At 44.3% G+C, this 17349-nt stretch overlaps 1 protein-coding gene across 24 annotated transcripts in view; it reads right to left on the minus strand.

Annotated features, from left to right (window-relative positions):
* Window positions 1-711: 711 nt before the first annotated feature.
* Window positions 712-17349, minus strand: part of nfixb (nuclear factor I/Xb) — a 202025-nt gene continuing 185387 nt past the window's right edge. For 19 of the 24 annotated variants that reach the window (XM_037791223.1, XM_037791213.1, XM_037791211.1 and 16 more), the window contains 3 exons: window positions 16236-16383; window positions 12027-12118; window positions 712-7223 (listed from right to left, as the gene is read on the minus strand). In XM_037791223.1, coding sequence (XP_037647151.1) covers window positions 7209-7223; window positions 12027-12118; window positions 16236-16383 — 255 coding nt within the window. In that variant the 3' untranslated portion in view covers window positions 712-7208. The remainder of the gene's footprint in view (window positions 7224-12026; window positions 12119-16235; window positions 16384-17349) is intronic. The other 5 variants (XM_037791228.1, XM_037791232.1, XM_037791225.1 and 2 more) reach the window with 1 other exon arrangement.

Consider the following 17349-nt stretch of genomic DNA (forward strand, 5'->3'; position numbering starts at 1 on the left):
TCTCTCTGAAATGACCTGTGATTGGCCAAAGTCTCCCGTCACGGGCTAGATCTTCTAAAGCCTGAAAACAGAGCCATGAGAAGTCTAGTTATCTCTCAGAACACTTGAATTACAACAAGCTGAAAGGTTTTTATGGATTTCTTTGACCAATGATGCCAAAACTATTCTGCAGCTTGAAATATTGTGTATCGTGGGGCCTGTGGTGAATCCCACCCCTGGTATTTCTACATTGTGGTATTGGTACTTTTACCTATTGTGATGGAATTTTCTATCAATTCCTCTCTCTTTGGTCGGGAGGTCAGAGTGTCTCTCAGAGTGTCCCTCTGTTGACATTATTGGGTTGGATTCAATGGTGGAGACCTGACAATTCTCCTTGATCAAGCTTCAATAAACGTAATTTGTTAGACATCAACAGCTCTGGGGCCTCTTCCTTCCTGTTGACTGAGTTAACCTGAAGTTTAGAAATTCCACAACAAAGTGGCGTCACGAACAGGATCCAACCCAATAATGTCAACAGAGGGAGACTCTGAGTGACACTCTGACCTCCCGCCCAAGGAGAGAGGAATTGATAGAAAATTCCATCACACCTATAAGTAAAGGATTGGAGTACTTCTTCCATCACTACCCCCGGAGCATGGCCGTGTTGGAGACACGGTTGCTTTTCCACCGCTGAAATGACATAGTAATAAATCACAGCCGAGAGAGGCAGGATACAGTCAAGAACATCCTTTTATTCAATCAAGTAAAGGTGTTGCTCTTTTCAAACTGTTTTTTATTATTATTATGGAAAAGAAACTGTAATTAACACATGCATTTCACCATGGGCTCTGGGGGGCGTGTCTGAGGGGGGAGGAGGAGAAGGAGGAGGAGGAGCACTCGTGGTGGGAGGGGTTACAGGAACGAGGCGAGGGGGGAGGCTGGCCAGGGGGCTCAGTCTACTCTAAACACGGCCCAGCGTCCTACAAACGTCTTCAAAACAAAGAAAAACGAAAAGAAAACAGCGTCCGGTTCGGCCACGGGGTCCGACTGGGCTCTTTGAGCGGTGCGGGGGCAGACGCTGTAGACACCCTCCCTCAACAAAGCAAACACACACACACACTCACACACACACTGCCCCACGCAACCTGTTCGTCTCCGATATGGCTTCTCAACTGTGGCGCGTTCACTTGTCAAAGGCTTCATTGATAATACTGCTGCTGGCTTCGTTTGCTTGGTGAAGAAAAAATAAAAAGTTGCATATATCATTTTTTTTTTTTTTTTCTCGCAGGACAAAAATTGTGTAACCGCTCGATTTTGCTGGTGGAATTTCCCGGTGCTTTTCTCTAGAAGTCACTAGTTTCGTACAGCTTTTGGAACCATTATCACTTTGGTCGACGTGTCAATCAAACACTGCAGTTTAGGATGGCGGTGAATCAACGTGGAACATCTCTTTATGATTGTGCTAAATCTGAGCCGTTCAGTCTCCGTGCCGTGGAACCGGTCCGCTTATAAGGTGCTTCAAGTCATTATTTTCCTTTAAAAAAAAAAAAAAAAAAAAGCTGGTCTCATTCAACCACTAGAAAGGTGCATAATTGAAGGTCTCAATGCAGCGTCTTCCTGCTGCCTAAGATACGTAGCAACAATGACGAAAAAAAAAAAATCAAATCCAAATTCAATTATAAAAAAAATAAATAGATAGAAACAAGGATTAGAAACAAACCTGCCTACACTAGCAATCCTACTGGTCACCTCCCTCGCTTCAGTCCAAAACCAAACATTCCCATGAGTGCTTTTCTCCCTCCACCATGGGTCATGCATCACGACTGCCTCCAAGGGGGGGGAACTATTTCTTTGCTCCGACCCGACCCCTGACCTCAGCACAGCCCAGAGCCCTGTGGTGTAACTTGTTCACTTACATTAGCTGTTGAATGGAGAAGCTGAAGAAGATGGGTATGGTAATACAATGTGAAGCGTACAGACAAGAATAACATGTGAGCTAACTGCATTCTGCTCAGACGGAAAAAAAAATCTTTGCGTATTCTTTTTTTTTTCTTTTTCTTTTTTTAAAACCCCGCCATTCAGAGAAAGGGAGAAAAGGGAGGGGGGGGGGAGGAGAGGGTTACGCGGCTACAGACTACTCCAGTGTCCAAGATAGACAGAAGACAAGATACAGAGGAAGAGAAGCAAGACAGAAATATTTTTTTTCTTCTTTTTTTTATGCTTTTCTTAATTATTCAACAATAAAAAGAGGAACTAAATCACACCAATTTCCTTTAGTACTATGTATACTGCTTTAAAAAGCTCCAAGAAGAGGAAGAGAAAGATATAGAAGTATGAAGGAGGGGACGTTTTTTTTTTTTTTCTTTCGAGATGGGCACTCAGGATTACAAGATGGAATCTGTGAACAAAAGGCACTTTTTAGGGACAACCTTTAAGATGCTCTGAGTCTATAACACTACATCACCAAACAAATATTTATAATCATTTACAGTGGGAGATGGGGATTCGGGTGGGGGGGGGGGGGGGGGGGTTCATTTGAATTGATGACAGCAGCGCCGCTCTGACCAGACAGAGGCCGCTCATTCCCTCTCCATGAACCAACGAGACGTTTACACCAAACAACAAACCAGATATCATTCACCTTTATCTTTCTTTGAATCCATAATTGTGCATCTCCCAAATTGGGGAAGATCTTGTCTTTGTCCCACACGAGGGTCACTTGTGTTGGACACAAGATGATCGTTTTGTTTTTTTCCCTACGACTGTTCCTCTGCTATGGTGTAAAGGTTGGGGGGGAAAAATGCCTTTTGTCACAACAACCTTTTCATACAATGAACCCCTCCCCCCTCGGTAAATACAAAAAGAGAAATAGAATAATGCATGTTTTCCTAAAAATTTGCTTTTATGATAACACTTAATTTTGTTTATTATTATTTATGTATAATAGAGATTGAATGTACTTTATTCTTTACGAAAGCACCAGGTTTCATAGTGATATATATTTTATGAGTTTGCAAAATTGTTCCTTCAGCCCTCCCACATTTTGAAAAACAAATCATTAGAAATGAAGTTTTTTCTTTAAAAAATAAAAAGCGATAAAAGGAAAACAAAACAACAAAAAAAAAAATTAGAAACAATTTCCCCAAACTTACTTACAAAGACTGGGATATTTTTTTTTTTTTATCGCTGCCCTTGTATTTAGAGTCCCGGAGCATGCGGACTTGAAAAACAAAACAAAAAAACGTAGAGGGGTTCTTCCCTCTTTTCTCGTGACACCCTCAAACAATCGCTAACAAACAAACACAATTCCTCTACCAAGGCATTGCACATGGCTCAATCGACATACATCATTTAGTTTCAAGAACAATACTTCCCATCAAAACAAGAAAGAAAACAACAAAACCTAATCTGTTTGTTTTTTTATCCTCAACTACATCATCATCAGCGTCTATGTATCTATTGTTGTGTTTGCCGTGGGTCTGCTTTTAACGTCATTCAATGTGGGTTTAGAGGTTTCAGCTCTAATCAGCGGAGATGCGTCCTATGACTGTGTGATGTACGCCATGCTTCAAAAAATAACTAGACTGCCACAGAGCTTATCTTGCAAATAAAAAAAATGTATATATCTATAAATATATATGTGTATTATATATAAAGATGCTTGCGATTATCTAGTGAGCTGTTTTCCCCCCCTTCTCTCCTGACATAAATGTTTTTCACCATTCACTATAGCTTATATGTGAGAAAAAAGAACCTGAATTCATGTTTGACAAATTGCATAATGGGAATACAGAGGCACTTCCATAGATTAGAAAAAAAAATCACTTTAGCCGTCGTTAACGTCGGCAGAGCCGGTTCTCTCTGCCGAGCCGGTGAGATGGTCGCCATTCCGTTTGGCCAACTATGTTGTGTTTCCCTGCAGTGAAGAACATGGCCAGGCAGTCCAGTTATTTAGTGAGGTTTGGGTGATTTGAACTTTGAACTAGGAAATAACTGAATCGGTCAGAATGTGTGCGGGCAAATGGTATAAAACGATTAAAAGCATAAAGGCCTCCTCAGATTGTCTATTTTTAAGACTTCCCTTTTGATTTCAGGCGGGCGCGGGGGTGGGGACGTGTTTAGTGAGTGGTCTTTAGAAGTGTTTAACGAGTGGCGATCTGTGCTCTACGGGTGCGTTTCCATCCACTGACTCCAAACACTGAGTGGTGGTCCATCTACTGTATGACAACTCACAAGGTTGGCTGGTATGATTGTTTTAGTGCAGTTTTGTTCATCAAGGGCTCATCGATTCACAATAGCTAGGGGGAGTGCTGGTGTGTATGTGTGTGTGTTGGGGTGGGGGGGATTACCATAGCAACCGATATCCTCTACCTGATCCTGTGCGCCAAAAACAAAAATGGGCACACGGGTGATCGTCCTACTGCTAGCCTTAGAGGCCCTCGTTCCCTCTCCACAAACAGCCAGATATGTCACATATTCATTTTGCTCCACAGTGTGGCCCCCTCTGCTCTTGGAGCAGCGGCCCGTCTGGGAGTGTAAACAACAGGGTAAACTTTAGGGAGACAGTAAGAAGAGCTACTCTCTTTTTTACTCTGGGTCCCATCTTCAGCAACCTTCCCTCCTTGGTTCTGTATTTCTTCTATCACTCATATACCACCACCACCAGCAGCAGCAGCTGGACTCGGGCCTAATAGTAGCTGGGGCTAGTTTGTTTTTGCTTTTTGCAGGTAAGTTCCCCAGAAAATAAATTTCCTGTGATTGTCAAAATCCTGCAATTGTGTGGTCTTCCATATAAAGTATGCGGCAAATGAGAACCAGTTTGACATCGTGAAAAAGACGCTTAATCGCTTTTTTTTTTTTTGCCAAGAGTTACACAAGAAGATCGACACCCCTCTAGTGTCCGTCCTTTAAAGATGAAGCTATCGTTAGCAGTCGGTTAGCTTATGCTGCGTTCGGAAGTCGGAGCTAGGAATGACGTCACACCCGAGTTGACCGCATACCAGTTCAAGTTGGGAAAATGAATGGGGTTGGCTCCAACCAGATTAGCCGTTATTAGCAATACCAGCTGATAACGACGCATTACGCCGATATTTTGCGCATACAAACACCGTAGCAACATGTCCACAGATAGACGTTGGACAGGACTGTGTGTACGACTGATTTAATGAGACACAAATAAGACACAAGTGCTATAAAAAGTATATTGCTACAGCTTTTTTTACTGTTGTAAAAGATGACCTCAGAAGCCGACTTCCGACTGGAAACTCGGAAATTCTGACTTCCCAGTTCAAATGGAACGCACCATTAGCTTAGCACAAAGACTGGAGATGGAGGAAATGGCTAGCCTGGCTCTGTCCAAAGGGAATTTAATCTGCTTTCTAGCACCACTTAAGGCCTTTACGCACCGGGGGTCATGTTACGCACGTCAGGTTGAGTTGCGCCGATATTTATAAAACAACAACACGGAGGCTCCGTAGTCCGAACCTTTATTACTCCTTTCAACCTCGACAAAGGACGCGCAGACCAGATCTACTCTTTCCGTTCTTACTTTTCACAATAAAAGCTTGAGACATACGATATTCGCAGGCAAGTATTTCGCATTTTTGGTGTCATTTATTTATCACGCCCCCGGTGTGCAAAGGCCTTAATGCTGCGTTCAAACGCAGCGGGCTCCAGCAGTGGCATGCTAGTTGATTTTCCCCATTTCCAGCCTTTATGCTAAGCTAAGCTAACCGGTTGCTCGCCGTAGCTTCATATTTCACGTACAGACTCGAGAGTGGTATCGATCTTCTCGTCTAACTCTCGTTAAAAATAGCGAATAAGCGCATTTTCCCCCAAAAAATCAAACCTTTTAAGTCTTGAAGTTTTTGCATGTACTATTTGATCCAGGTCAGCTAACCACCCTGTCTACACCGCCTCAACATCCCACTGTGTTTCTCTATAAGGTGCTGTCATTCAAATAAAAAACAATTATAAAATAGTACAAATCCAAAAAGGAATAAATTCAAATAAGAGAACACACAAGAGATAATAAAATCATTCATCTACATTACAAGAGGGCAAAGGGGGGAACCAATAGCTGCTGTCTATAGTCGTGAGAGCTGTCAGTAATGATGTACTCACACTTTGTGTGTGATGTTTGAAGATCTAATCAAATAGGTAGAGAGAGTCCACTGGGCTTCCTGTGTGTGCATATCCAACACAACACCACCACCTATGAATACTAGCATCTAACTGGGGCAACTGTGTGTGTTCTCAATTGTACACACACACACGCTGTGGTCATGGCACAGATTGTGGGAGTGCGTGTTGTGCGCGCGGGGCTGGGGGGTGGGGGATGTGAGAATGAGCTGAGGCCAATGATTGGTCAAACTGAACGATGGGGGTCGAGGACATGTGAAGGCTTCTTGTACCTTCCTCTTTAAAACTCTCAATAGGCAAGTCTGGTTCACCTACCATGCCTTGTAGGTAAATAGTGCACATCGATAAGATTAGTGTTAATTGATTCAGCGTCTTGGTGCAACCCTTAATCAAGATATGTTTTGGCATGGTCTCTCTCTAGTTAGTAGTAGGGTAAAGTCAATGGTTGTTCAGAGGGAGAGAAACATTGGTCAATTTGTGTTTTGGGTGATGACAGACATCACAGGAGCATGGACTGCAGCGCACGTTGGAAACCTAATAGTGTCTTTGCTTTGCTGTGGATTCGTTGCGGGCGTAGCTTTAATGTTACATCTGTGTTGTGGGAACCTGATTTTTTTTGTTGTTGGACAGTTGATTTTTCTTTTAACCATTCATTACACGATGCGTCCTCGCGAAGTAGGACACCGCGTCTCCCTCCTCAGGTTCCTCCTGCGTTGCTGCCGTGTTGTGCTGGTTCAGTGGTTTCAGGAGAGACCTGCTCGCTGCCGTTTTGTCCCCTTACCCCTTTCCTTTCTCTATCCTGGCATCCTCTCGTCCGTCCATTCATTTTTCCGTCGATCCATCTTTTTTGCTCGGAACGGGTCCTCCCTCTGACTGGATAAATGAGTCCAGAGTTCCTCTAAAAGCGCCATGCTGCTGCAGTTTACCTGCGTTGCTTGGTTATATTTTGTATCAGGTGAGACGTACTGTCAGGGCCGGTTGGTGGGGGTGGTTGGAGGACCGTTAGTGTCCTGCGGGTTGTTTCTCTGTTTTTTCTATTTCCGATTGTAAAGAAAGAATTCTAGTTGCTGGTTGGTACACAGATCTTGTCAGAGGAACCAAGACTGGAAGAGAAAAACAAGGGGAGGGGGGGGGGGGGGGGGGGGGGGGGAGATGAGATCATGTTAGTGACACAAGTGGTGGACAAAATAACAGAAACACCTTCCAATACAATTGAATCAACTGAAACGTGGTGATTTGAGTGAGTTTGAGCACTTCCATGGTTTGGATGGACATGAAACTCTCACTTTATTAGGTACACCTGTACAATCGAATGCGATCCAATACAACAACCCTGCCATGAATTCGACTTTTAACATGCTTATACATTTTTCACTTTTTGTTGATACTAACTACGTTTACAATACATGCACACTAATATTCCACTATTCTTCCGAATATGACAATATAGGGAATTTGATACGGGTCATGTATATTGGATATTCTGAATTAGGCCTTATTTTGAATGGAGCATTTTCCAATTAAAGGTCCCATATTGTAAAAAGTGAGATTTTCATGTCTTTTATATTATTAAGCAGGTTTAAGTGCTATATAAATCATCATAATTCACTTTCTATTATCTATTTTATATTGCTATGAAAAAAATAGCATTTGGTCGAAAAACAAGATTTTGCGTAGGGCCCCCAAAAAGTTAGGACCGGCCCTGCTAGCTGGAACTGGCCCTGCTAGCTGGAACCGGCCCTGCTAGCTGGAACCGGCCCTGCTAGCTGCTCCTAAAGTTGGAGGAGCTGCTGGACAAGATGCTCCTGTGATGAGGAGAGACGCAGCATGTTGGTACGGACAAAATCTATGTAACAGGTAGTTTTCAACTCTCGTCCCAAATTCGTCCCAAGATTAATTGTCATCCTCCCCGATCATATTTTTTTTGGCCGCGGGACGACAGGACGATGGGATGACGGGACGACGAGACGAAGGGCCTGCCAAAGTGGCGGGTGGCCTGATGATTTTATCTGCCACTGCCAACAATTTACCCGCATCTGGCGGGTGGCGGGTGCTAAATTCAGACCCTGAGTATAAACAAGGAGGCTGTAAAGGAGGACGAGTCGGCGTGATGACGTTTAGACTTTTGGCCACTAGAGGCTCCTACAGTTCAGTGAGAGACAGAACCACCAGCCCAGCTATTGCCATTAGTTCTGTCCATTTGTGCAGTAGTGAAGTACAGTCGGTCTCCGGTTTGGCTGAGCAGTGAACGGCTACTAATGGCCGAGCGGCAGCAGCAGCGGGGGTATAGCAGTCTGGCTGCTCCCCGTCACTCGCACCGTCTCCACGTTGGGTCTCTCCCACTCGGCGTGAGCGGGGGAGCAGAAATGGGTCACCGTCGCTGTTGTTGGCTGCCCTGCTTGGCCTGCAGGATCTGGCACTGTGTACTAGTGCGCCAACATTCTAGAAGTCAAGCCTTGGAAACTACCCAGAGCCTCCAGGGAAGCAGCCTTTTGTTTTGTTTGACTCTAACAGGTCGCATGAATACCCCCCTTCTGCCTCCTGCCCTTCTCAGCTACCCTACTCCCCTGGGCACCGTCGCAGCAGGCCTTGGGCATTGTAACGTCTCCCTTCTTAGTTACTCTCTCCTTCTGTGTGTGCTCTTACAAACACACACGCACACGCACGCGCGCTCACACACACACACACACACACACACACACACACACACACACACACACACACACACACACACAATCCATCTATCTCCTGTGAACCCTCCCACTAAATCCTTGGCAGCAGACAGTGACCACCCTCTTTTCTTTCCTGCCCCCGTCTCAAGCAACCCCCTTCTCAAATTCAAGATCAACTGGCTATGACATCATGTCTGGTTGCCGGGGGTAACGAGACGGCCAGGACGTGACTTCTGTAAGGGCCGAAACTCTGTCGCCCCGTTCACCCCCCATCTCCTCTCCCCCGTCGGTATCTTGTTTCCCCCTCTCCCCTGCTCGCAGCGACTCCCATCTGCCACTAGAGGGCACACGGAGCCCACTGATGTCAGCCAGAGGCTCTCCAGCCCGTCCTCCAGTCACCACATACACACCTCTGAGCCTGACATGCTCTTTGTCTTGTGATCTATCATCTCTTTTAGTGGATCATCAATCTTTGTGTGTCGTTTTCTGAGAGCCACATGCAAACTATTAATGCACTGTGTTTGGGTTCTGCCTCCGAAAGCAGAGCCATACTTCAGACATTATGTACCACTCGGTGCTGAGCATCAATGAGCTGATTAAGAACAGCGTATAAAGACAGAGTACATGGCCAAACGTATGTGTAAATGTAGGGCTATTTTTCATGTGAATGATATTTTAGTCAATAGTGGGCTTCCAACATTGTGGCAACGGTTTGGGGAACGTCCTGTTTTGACATAGAACTGTGACAGCGAGTCATGCAGGGTTCCAGCTTAAGGACGTCCCGAAAAAAAAGATCGGGGAGGATGAAAATTAATTTTGGAACGAGTGTTGAAACAAAAATAAATGTTATAATAGAATGAATGGCAGTGAAAATGACGTTTTGTGTAGCGCACAGTTATTATTAAACCTCCTTGACAACATAAACACACACACACTGTCAGTGTCCGATCCGTCAACCCAAGCCAATGAGGTAACGTTAAGCTTGCTTGTAGCTATTAATGTTAACATTTCCAATTAGCAAACATTAGACTGTTTGTTATTAATGGTAATGTTAAAGTCAACGCTCGCTAACGAGTCAGCAGCCGACGTTTGAATTTCCAGTGAGTGAGCTGATGAGAACGTTACGTTAACTATGAGGAGTCTCTGCGACAGCTCAAATCATGCTAACCACTTATTTACTGACTTCCTCCTCTCTTCATCCCCTACATGGGTACAAGGCTTCAGTGAGATCTCCATCATGACAGGAGCATCTTGTCATGCAGCTCTTCCAACTTTGAGACGCATCTCTAGCAGGGCCAGTTCTTGCTTTTTGGAGTCCCTATGCAAAATCTTGTTTTTTGACCAAATGCTACTTTTACACATAAAAGATATTTGTATTTAACTTAGCTGCATTGTTAACATCAAAATGAAAACAAACATGCAAATTATAAATTAAAAAACAATAAAATGACTTTTTAAAATAAATAAAAAGTTTTGGATAAATTATAAATTCATGAACAAAAATAAAATGTTTTATTTATGTTATAAGTCACTTGATGATTAACTAATGTTAATGTAGAACAACTGAATAGTCCTTAAATTCAGGACGGTCCACATACAATTTGGGGGCGGCTTAGGTTGTATTTTGGGTTGGTTCCGGGTGAAAAAAGTTAGTTGGGAGCCCTAGAGTCAGGCCCTATCGTCCAAAATTAGCGCCTGACCTCCCCACCGTAATGCCCTCGGGGCTGAATGGGAGCAAACCCCCGCTGCCGGGTTCAGACATCTGTTGGAAAGCCTGAAACCAGAAGAGCGGAGGCTGCTACGGCAGCATGTTGCCCACGGCCGTGCCCGTGAATTTGGAACGAGATGTTCAGCAATCACACGTGGATGTCGGGTGTCCTCCTACTTTTGGCCACATCGTGTATTAAGTTGTGGTTCTCAATGCGGCGTCCAGGGACCCCAAGGGGTCCGTGGCACTATGTCGGGGGGTCCGCAAAAATAATTCGCTACAAATTATAAAATGTTGCTGTATCATTAAAAAGTGCATATCTACAGGGAGACCATTCTCTCCAATAAAACAAGTTCATTGTGTTACTTGACATGTAGGTTAGAAATGCTGTCAAGTTGAGTCCAAATGCACTTTGAATAAAACCACCCTCTGTTTAAAGTATATAAGTGGTATTAACATTCAGTAACATAGCAAATATCCCCACTGTGGGACTAATAAAGGATTATCTCATTTTATCTGAACAGGATTCAAAATGTGTTTCTGTTTATCACTATCAAACAGGTCTGAGTACAAATGGTAGTAAACATATGCTTAATCTGTGTTATGACTATAAGGGGGTCCTTGGAAAATGTTCTCCCCTGTAAAAAATATGTAAGAACCCCTAGTGTATGACATACCAGGATGCAGAAAAAGAATCTATTCAGAGTTAAGGCACAGGAGTAACAAAGACGGCACCAGAATGGAGAAAGGGAAGAAAAACTGAGAGTGAAAAGTGGTGGAGCAAAAGAAGATAAAGATTGGAGTGAGAGAGAGAGAGAGAGAGAGAGAGAGAGAGAAAGAGAGGAATAACGGGGTGAGGAATGGGGGGAAATGGAAAGGGAGGAAAAGTAAGAGAGAACGGAGGGCAGAGAAACAAGGGAGGGGATCAGCAGAGCAGTTTCAGATGGTTTCCATGTGTTCAGACTCGGAGCGGAGCTGAGCCGGCTCCAGGTGGGTGTGGTTGGACGCTAATGAGAAAAGTGCTGGTGGTAATGGAGGAGGCATATGAACGAGGCGCAGAGCGGTGAAGGAGAGGAACGGAGAAGGTGAAAGTACAAGGCAGAGACAGAGAATAAGACGGAGGGTGGAGAGTGGAGTAGAAGGAAGCTGAAAAGAGAGAGAAAGTGGAGGCGAGGAGAGGAGAGGGAGTGAAAAAGGCAGCGAGGGAGACGGCCTGCTGCTTGAAGGGTAGGCTCCATATGTGCCAAATAAACAGTGGAGCACATATGGTAAACCACACACGTACAGTAAAATACAGATGTACGAATGCACACACTGACGGTGCTCTGTGGGACGGTGTGAGAGGAGCGGTGGAGGAAACCCAGCAGCAGATTTCAGGGAGTGAGGGAATAAGAAGTATTTTGGCGAACATCCACACGGTTAATACGTTTCCGGAGTTTGACCAGTAATCACTGTCGAAACAGACGAGCTTCCTCCTCACTTTTACACACCAAGACAAACTGTCAGTGTGAATACCAGACTCCTACCTGCGTCTGCTGCGGGATGTTCAGAAAGTTGTTGTCCCGTGATCCGATGCCGACAAACCTGTTGGGAGCTGTGGCGCCTGGCGTGGAGTATGCTAGAGAAACAGAAGAGGAACAAACAAAGACATCAGCGCATGCTCAAAGACAGCTGGCAACCTGAAGCACTATCCGGGAAATATGCTTATTCATGTTCTTACCAAAAGTTAGATGAGGAGATTGGTACCACTCTAAAGTCTGTACGGCAAACGTGAAGCCACTGCTAGTAGCCTGTTAGCTTAGCACAGAGACAGGCTAGCCTCAGCTAACAGAATCTGCCTCATAGCACCTCTAAAGCTCACTAATTCATATCTTATGTCATGTTTGTTTAATCCGTACAAAAACAAGACTCAAGGAAGTGACCAGCCTGGCCAAGAAATAGTCTGACACATAACCCCCATAAACCGTAATGTGCCATTTTTACACATTTAGGTATTAGCAACAAGATATAATGTGTTAATTAGCTGGTAGGATGTTGTTACCTTTAAACAGAGCCAGGCTAGCCGTTTCCCCCTGCATCCAGTCTTTATGCTAAGATAACGTAAACGGCTGCTGGCGGTACTTATATATGTACTGTATATATGTACTATACCACATATTTAGTAGTTGATTACCATTACCAGTTTGATACCACAATAAAAAAACAAAAGTAAAACAATAAATCCCATGTACTTCAACATCCACTCCCTTATTACCGTTTGCATTCTGGTGTTTGTTAGGAAGTTAAACAGCTCATAATTCCCTCTGTATTATCTATTGAACATCTCATTCAAACAACTGGATTTATTCAAGTTTCTCGCCTAAAAATACATTTCACAAGATTACATTTGAACTAGGGATGTCCGTAATTAACCGTTTAACCGTTAACCAACATTAAGCATTTTAACCGATTAACGCTATCGGTTAAGACGGTTAAAAGAAATGTTAATAATGAACTCAAAAGCTGAGCGGCTCAGAGGAGCGGCTCGTCTCTTTAAGGAGAAAAGCTGGTCCACCTTAACAGTCCACCTTAAGAGGCAGAGCCGGAGTTGCAGGATACAGGAAGTCGGCTCCGGTCTCTGGCTCACTTGAGCGGAGGAGTTGTAGTTTCGTAGCATTTATTCACCGACAAATAAACTGTGCACACACTGCTACACCTACGTTCACAGCTAGAACGCCACCAACAACCTCACACTCACCACCAACACACACACACGGTCTGTTGGAAACTCGCTAAAGTTACTCAGACTACGTGTGCGGCGGCGAGCACGAAGCCTCCGGCAATGCTAGAGCTGCTAACGTAGCACAAATACACACACTGTTTGTTGGCAACTCGCTAAAGTTACTCCGGGCAGACACACAGCTGACAACCTGCTGAACTAAACTAAATGTGCGGTGGAGACTTTTACTGGGAAAGTGGCTGCATGTCCGCGACACTACACGCAGCATCGTAGCTGCTAAGTTAACGCTCCCGGACGGTGAACTGGGGACTCCCGTCAACCAATATCTGTTGTGCTCCTGCAGCTGGTTAACTCTGCACAGACAGTAGCCTACCCACTATAGGAGACATCTACACCAGCAGGTGCAGGAATAAGGCTTCCTGCATCATGAAGGACTCCACCCACCCTGCACCCTGGACTGTTTGCCCCTCTCCCCTCAGGTAGGAGGTTGCGCAGCATCAGGGCCAGAACCACCAGGTTAAAGACCAGTTTCTTTCCAGAAGCTGTGAGACTGTTGAACTCTGCATCACTCTGCTAGTGCTGTACTGTTGTTATTATGCAGCCACTTAAGGTACAATGCTGCTTATTGTGCATCGGGCAAGTGCAATTGAGGCCATTTGGCTAAATGTTACTCACTTTTAGTATTTTTTACTATTTATTATGTGTTTTTTATTGGTCATAGTTGATTTGTATTGCTTTTGAAATATTATTGTATATTAGTGTTTTCTTATTGCGGGACCTGAGTACTATATTTCGTTTCCTTTCATTTACAAACATGTTCTGGAATGACAATAAAAACTTCCTTGATCCTTGATGGTGAGTTTACTGCGTCCATAACACATTTACAATCGTCCCTGGGACGCCGTTATTCTGACAGTACCTACGGTACTGTAGAAAAATGATTACCGTCACGTTTTCAGAATTTTGGCATCGACTTGGTACCGAAGTATTGGTTCTTGTGACATCCCTAGTTACGAGAGTGGTAACTCTCGCCGGGAAAAATGTCATACTATTAACTTAATATATAATAGCATACAGTAAATCTACTCGCCAAAAACTTCATTTTACAGGATTACATTTGAACACATCATGATGAAGTTAGAATTCAACTTCGCCCAATACTCTTCTTTACTGAATAGAGCCTGAACGCATCGTAATGGAAATCAATGGCATCTCCCGTGTCGAAGTCAGGGAGAGCTAGTTAATGTTAACTGTTAGCGCCATGCAGGACTGTGCTGCACGGAGTTAACCGCTAACGTTAGCTAGCATTCGTCGAACCTCGAAAAAATAGGGTGTGTCCCCTAGATGCATTGATAGTGAGTTTACTGCATCCCAAATACATTTTCTATCATCCCCGGGATGCTGGGACGCCGTTAGTCTCGAGGTATCTACAGTAACTGTGGTACTGTAGAAAAACGAGTACCATCGTGTTTTCAGAAATTTGGCGTTGACTTGGTACAGAAGCATCAGTTCTTGTGACATCCCTATAACCCCCCTATAAAACCACAATGTGCCGTGTTTATACATTTAGGTTTTTGTACAAATGAAACAAACATGTAACATGTTAATTAGTGAGCTGGTAGGTGGATGTTGTAACCTTTAAACAGAGCCAGGCTAACTGTTTCCCCTAGCTTCCAGTCTTTATTCTAAGCTAAGCTAACCGGCTGATGGCGGTACCTTCATATTTATCATAAAGTTATGAGTGGTAACTTTTGTCAAGCCTATCCCCTTAACATGTAATAACATACAGTAAACCTACTTGTTAAATAACAAAAATTCAGATAAATCAATTCAGCACTACAGAAAGTACTGCTGTATTTCATCGAGGTCATCAAAACTCCACAGAGAAGTCTGCCAGAATCTGGTATGCAAACTTAGATCTCCCCAAGTGATTAAACTCTGTTGATAAACTCAGTTGGAAGCGATTGAGCACACCACAATCCTGACACTGAGGATCAGTCGGGGACATTTAAAACCCACTGGCATCAAAGCCTCTGACAAATTTAGGGCAGTTTGAGGTACCCTACGGACTCCAGCATCTGAATCTCACTGAGGGGATTCAGGATGCAGTGTGCAGACTTGTGTTTGTGTGGAGGAAAGGGAGGAAGGACAAGGAGACAGAGAGAAAGATAATTTGATGTGTATGGACATATTGAGTATACATCCATGTGTTTCTAAGAATTGGAATAACATACATAAGACATAAAAGACTTTGAGACGCTGACTGGGGGGTAAAACGCAAACACTAAATTTGAAGGAAAGCTAAAAAAAAAAAAAAAAGAAAGTGCTCCATCCAGTGCCCCTCCTATCACAGGTGAGGAAGACAAATGTATTGTGAGAAGCCTCACGGTAGGACTGACACCCTATTCTGCTTAACAATCACCACACAAAACAGAAATCCCACCAAGAAGCTAAAATCAGCTCAACCAAAAACAAGCAGGACTACATTTTTTTTCCACCAATGTCCCAATTTCTACTGGAATGTTTTGGAGTCCATATAAATTAACTGCCCTAAATTTGTGCTCTTCACAAGTAAGAATCAATTAATGAACTTCTCAAGTGTTTTTTTTGCTAATGAGTCCGTCAGGGGAAGAAAGGAGGATTTAGAAGGAGAAGAATTGGGTTGGTGATGCAGCTTCCACACCAGACACCGCAGAATGGGCTCAACACGTAGAGCCGCTCAAACTGATGGGGCCTAATACAGAACCCTGATGAGCACCACAGGAGTCCGTTATGAAAGACATGTCTAACCAGACCTCTGGTGGCCTTCATCTACTCTGAGCTCCACAGTATATTCTGTCCACAGCCTTCCCGAGGGTTAAAGGAGGTGAGATGTTGGATACACAGGAACAATGATGGCACGAAGTTGGAGGAAGAACAATGGCAGGGGGTCTTTTTCACTGGAGAGGGTTGGGGTTTTCAGATTTGTTTTGTTGTTGGTTCAGTTTTTGAGAACGGTCTCTGCGGGGTCACTTACACGGAGATGCGGGCGAGGAGAGTCCGCCGTCAGGGGGCGTGCTGTTGGGTTTAGAGTCGGGCATAGGGAGGGGCACTGGGCGGGCCACTGGGGGAGGTGGAGGCAGCAAGAAGGAGCCTGGCATTTTGCTCTGGCCGCTCCCGTTTGGCTGCAGACAACACAAACAGGGTCAGGAGGGCGACATGCGACAATCCGCAGACACGGAATGAAAAGTGGACGCCGCTCGGGAGGTCCAAAAAAATATCCATGACGAAGGGGAGGGGGGGGGGGGGGGGGGGGTGGAGGCGATGGTGGAAGGAGGGAGGAGGAGGTGGTAGGAAACAACAACCAAAGGAATGATGTATGTGGACGGCATCTTTTATGGAGGTGTGAGAAATAATAATCACCACAGGGTTTGAGAGGAGTGGGAACTGGGGCTTGAGGTGAGAGGTTCCACAGGGGTGGTCCGTGGTGGGTGGAGGAGGTGTGGAGGAGGGGAGTGAGCAACTGGGTTCGTCCAGAAGATGGCAAGAAATCAAAACCATGGGAGAATACTCGTCTACACAAGCACAACAACCACCAACGATACCAGCACCAAACAACCAAACTCCAACTAAAATCGTAAAAGGCTAGAGATGAAAACAGAAACACGATGACACAACACAGGACGGGTATGCTGGACTGAAGTGTGCCGTGACTGATTCACTCTCAGGCTGATGGTTTAACTTCTGAGGGGTTGGGTGGAGCAAAATAAATCAATATAAAAAAGGGGAAGGAGGGGGAACGTCGGGGTCTGAAACGGCAAAATGACATTGACAAGACAATACAAAGATTTGTAGACCAACTGAAGAAACAAATATGTAGTGTGTTCACTTGTGTTGCTGTGGGGTGTATTTCTGTGCATTTCTCTATATTGTAAGTAGACATACGGCACCATATAATAAGCTTTTAGCATGCACTGTGAGCACTTAAAAGTAATGACATTCATATCATTATAATCAGATTGCATTGTAAAGCAATGCAAACACATGCTCAATACAATTTAACATTTTAGAGTGAGCCAGAGTTGCTGCTGATAAGCATATATACGGAAGCAAAAACAGGCCATAATAATAATGATTTGAATTTTAGAGCA

The sequence above is a fragment of the Sebastes umbrosus genome, chromosome 14 (genome assembly GCF_015220745.1).
Source record: "Sebastes umbrosus isolate fSebUmb1 chromosome 14, fSebUmb1.pri, whole genome shotgun sequence".
NCBI classification, from domain to species: Eukaryota; Metazoa; Chordata; class Actinopteri; order Perciformes; family Sebastidae; genus Sebastes; species Sebastes umbrosus.